At 37.4% G+C, this 4314-nt stretch overlaps 1 protein-coding gene across 1 annotated transcript in view; it reads left to right on the top strand.

Moving 5' to 3' along the window:
* Positions 1–1281: 1281 nt before the first annotated feature.
* Positions 1282–4314, top strand: part of LOC145876016 (NLR family CARD domain-containing protein 3-like) — a 15685-nt gene continuing 12652 nt past the window's right edge. Inside the window, exons 1-2 of the mRNA XM_082971785.1 lie at positions 1282–1382; positions 2590–2733. Coding sequence (XP_082827911.1) covers positions 2606–2733 — 128 coding nt within the window. The 5' untranslated portion in view covers positions 1282–1382; positions 2590–2605. The remainder of the gene's footprint in view (positions 1383–2589; positions 2734–4314) is intronic.

Here is a 4314-nt window from a genome sequence, read left to right as displayed (position 1 = left end):
TAGACAATTCCTCCAAAACTGTCACCATGCTCTTTTTAAACAGCTCTGCTTCTGTGAAGGGCATGTTGTGTTTGGTTAGAACCCAGGATGCTTTTAGGAAAGCACTTGTGACCTTCTGTTGTTGGGTCAGGCCACGAAGGAGGATTCTACTGCCGTGTTTGTAGCTTGTAGTTAATGCTTCAGTGTTTCTGCGTCGGGCCTCTGTCTGGGGCGGGAAGGCCACTTTGAAAGTATTACGCTTAGATTCATAATGCCGTCTGAGATTGAATTATTTGCAAACAATGACATTTTCATTGCAAACAAGACACTCTGGCTTGGCATTGGAGAAAGATGGTCAGATGAATGGATATCTCTCTGTCCGTTCTTCCCTGAAACTTTGATTTTCATTATCCACCTTTCTTTTGTTACTTTTTGAGAGCAACATGTTCTCTTGCTATCAAGCTAATTGTTCTGAATGAATGTTGATATTAATAAAGTAGTGTAGACTACAGTAGGCTACGTAGACCTGTTTTTCCCCACCAATCAACACACAGAGAAATAAACAAAAAGTTATAATTGAATAGAGATATTGGTGATTTTATGATTTTATCAGATCTAAATTATTTTATTGTCACTGAATGTACTATGTACTAATCAAATGTGTTAAACATGTTGTTAAATTTGTAGTGTAGGCCTATTAATTGTGCTAATATTATACGCTAATTATGTTCTGGCCCGCCCACTTTAACTCAGAAAAACATTCTCCCGATGTCACGTCCTGACCAGAGAAAGCTGTTATTTTCTATGGTAGAGTAGGTCAGGGCGTGACAGGGGGGTTTCTAGTTTAGTTTTTCTATGTTGTTTTCTAGTTTTGTATTTCTATGTTGGGTTTTGTTTGGGATGATCTCCAATTAGAGGCAGCTGGTCATCGTTGTCTCTAATTGGAGATCATACTTAAGTAGGTGTTTTTCCCACCTGGGTTTGTGGGAGATTGTTTTTGAGTAGTGTATGTTTCACCTCTGCATCACGGTTTGTTGTTTTTTTGTTCTTTAGGTTATGTGTATGTATTGCATAGTTTCACAGTTCAATAAAATATGTGGAACGATAATCACACTGCACTTTGGTCCGCTCCTCTCTATGACAACCGTGACACCCGAAGCCAAATCTAGTTGACAAACCCTGTTTTATAGTATGTCATGGCCTTTACTGGCCAACTGCTGTTATGTTTATGATATACTATGGTGTTGTGTCACTAGACTTTGACCAGATATTATTACATCCAAAGATCAACTGTACCTAGAACATAGATACAGAGCCACTTGTTATCAGGAAGGTGCTCTCTCAGCACAACGGAAAATATCTCAATGACTTGACATGTTCTGGTTGTGAATTCAGGCTACAAGGTAAGAATCTTCTCAGTGATTATTGTAAAGTGTGTAGAGAAATTAAATGTATGGTGTTATTTTAGTATAGTGACTGACAGTAAAACACTCAGATCTAAAAGTCCATTTCACCTGGGACAGTTATGTGACAGTTCAATCATACAAAATGGCGCTAACTGGGCGTAGGCGAGTCAAATTCAAAAACATATTGTTCATATATTCATATATTGTGGTTATTTTACAATTTGTATATTTTTATGTATAAGTTGTAAATCGTCTTTCAAAATATCGTAAAATTTGTTTTCAAACTTACAATGATCTCCTCTTTCCTGTGTAATTTGGTTTGAAACTACTGAACATACTTTTCTTAACATTGTTATTATGAACTGAATTCAGTAACAGCATAATAATATCATATCTGTTAAACAAAGCAACACACTAGAATGAGAGGAATTATTAAAAGAGAAAGTGAGACATTAATATTATTATTAGTTATTATCTATTATTATCTATTAATTAAATCACCTGACTGTTTCTATGTATGTTAGTAAATGTTTTATTTCTAAGAGATAATGAATATAAGAGAACAATTGACATTCAATAATTAGTTGTCACTGTGTTAACCACAACCAACATGTTAGATCTCTGTTTAGTTGTCACTGTGTTAATCACAACCAACATGCTGGATCTCTGTTTAGTTGTCACTGTGTTAATCACAACCAACATGCTGGATCTCTGTTTAGTTGTCACTGTGTTAACCACAACCAACATGTTGGATCTCTGTTTAGTTGTCACTGTGTTAACCAACATGCTGGATCTCTGTTTAGTTGTCACTGTGTTAACCACAACCAACATGCTGGATCTCTGTTTAGTTGTCACTGTGTTAACCACAACGAACATGCTGGATCTCTGTTTAGTTGTCACTGTGTTAACCACAACCAACATGCTGGATCTCTGTTTAGTTGTTACTGTGTTAACCACAACCAACATGCTGGATCTCTGTTTAGTTGTCACTGTGTTAACCACAACGAACATGCTGGATCTCTGTTTAGTTGTCACTGTGTTAACCACAACCAACATGCTGGATCTCTGTTTAGTTGTCACTGTGTTAACCACAACCAACATGCTGGATCTCTGTTTAGTTGTCACTGTGTTAACCAACATGCTGGATCTCTGTTTAGTTGTCACTGTGTTAACCACAACCAACATGCTGGATCTCTGTTTACAGGGGTCAGTGCTCTAAAATGAGTCTCTCTGGGGAGAGAGAGGAGGGGGGCCCTGCCTCTAAAATGAGTCTCTCTGGGGAGAGAGAGGAGGGGGCCCCTGCCTCCAAAATGCATCTCTCTGGGGGACATGACACCAAAGCTAAGAGGTAAGATGACAATTTTATGAAGAATTGATTAAGTTTATTTCCTAAATAAATAACTATCTTAAGGTGAATGCACTTACTGTAAATCTCTCTGGATAAGAGCATCTGCTAAATCAGGGGTTCTCAATCCGGGGTCTGTGGAGGTACTGCAGGGGTTCTGCAGGAAGCGTGGGGAGTGGTGGTGTATCCAGGGAGAAAACTAAACTAATATTCTGAAATATCATTTGTGGTTTTATGCTCCCATCTATTGGAATTATTTAGCAACTGCAGTAGTGCTGAAAAAATGTGTTATTCCTTACTAAAGTAGTAATTACTGAGAACAACTAGTTAATTTTTATCACTTACAATCATAAAATAACAACTTATACCATAACAAACAATTAAACTGACATAAACCTAAATCACTATATATGTAGTTATTTAGTTAATTACCAAATTGAGCCGGTCGGTCACATTTAAGAGTGAGGGAGATATAGAGCATTTTGCATAAAACAACATGATTTTTGTCTCTCTGAAATGAAACCATCAAGTGATAGATTTTAAACAAATACATGTCTGTCATTGAACAACCCCATGTCATGATAGTGAACAACTCCATGTCATGATTACATAGTGAACAACCCCATGATTAGATAGTGAACAACCCCATGATTAGATAGTGAACAACTCCATGATTAGATAGTGAACAACCCCATGATTAGATAGTGAACAACCCCATGATTAGATAGTGAACAACCCCATGATTAGATAGTGAACAACCCCATGATTAGATAGTGAACAACCCCATGATTAGATAGTGAACAACCCCATGATTAGATAGTGAACAACCCCATGATTAGATAGTGAACAACCCCATGATTAGATAGTGAACAACCCCATGATTAGATAGTGAACAACCCCATGATTAGATAGTGAACAACCCCATGATTAGATAGTGAACAACCCCATGATTAGATAGTGAACAACTCCATGATTAGATAGTGAACAACCCCATGATTAGATAGTGAACAACTCCATGATTAGATAGTGAACAACCCCATGATTAGATAGTGAACAACCCCATGATTAGATAGTGAACAACTCCATGATTAGATAGTGAACAACCCCATGATTAGATAGTGAACAACCCCATGATTAGATAGTGAACAACCCCATGATTAGATAGTGAACAACCCCATGTCATGATTAGATAGTGAACAACCCCATGATTAGATAGTGAACAACCCCATGATTAGATAGTGAACAACCCCATGATTAGATAGTGAACAACCCCATGATTAGATAGTGAACAACCCCATGATTAGATAGTGAACAACCCCATGATTAGATAGTGAACAACTCCATGATTAGATAGTGAACAACCCCATGATTAGATAGTGAACAACCCCATGATTAGATAGTGAACAACCCCATGATTAGATAGTGAACAACTCCATGATTAGATAGTGAACAACCCCATGATTAGATAGTGAACAACCCCATGATTAGATAGTGAACAACCCCATGATTAGATAGTGAACAACCCCATGATTAGATAGTGAACAACCCCATGATTAGATAGTGAACAACCCCATGATTAGATAG

The sequence above is a fragment of the Salmo salar genome, unplaced genomic scaffold (assembly GCF_965601325.2).
Source record: "Salmo salar unplaced genomic scaffold, fSalSal1 ptg000424l, whole genome shotgun sequence".
Lineage (NCBI taxonomy): Eukaryota > Metazoa > Chordata > Actinopteri > Salmoniformes > Salmonidae > Salmo > Salmo salar.
Note: the sequence above shows the minus strand (reverse complement) of the source record. Positions and strands in the feature narration are given on the sequence as shown.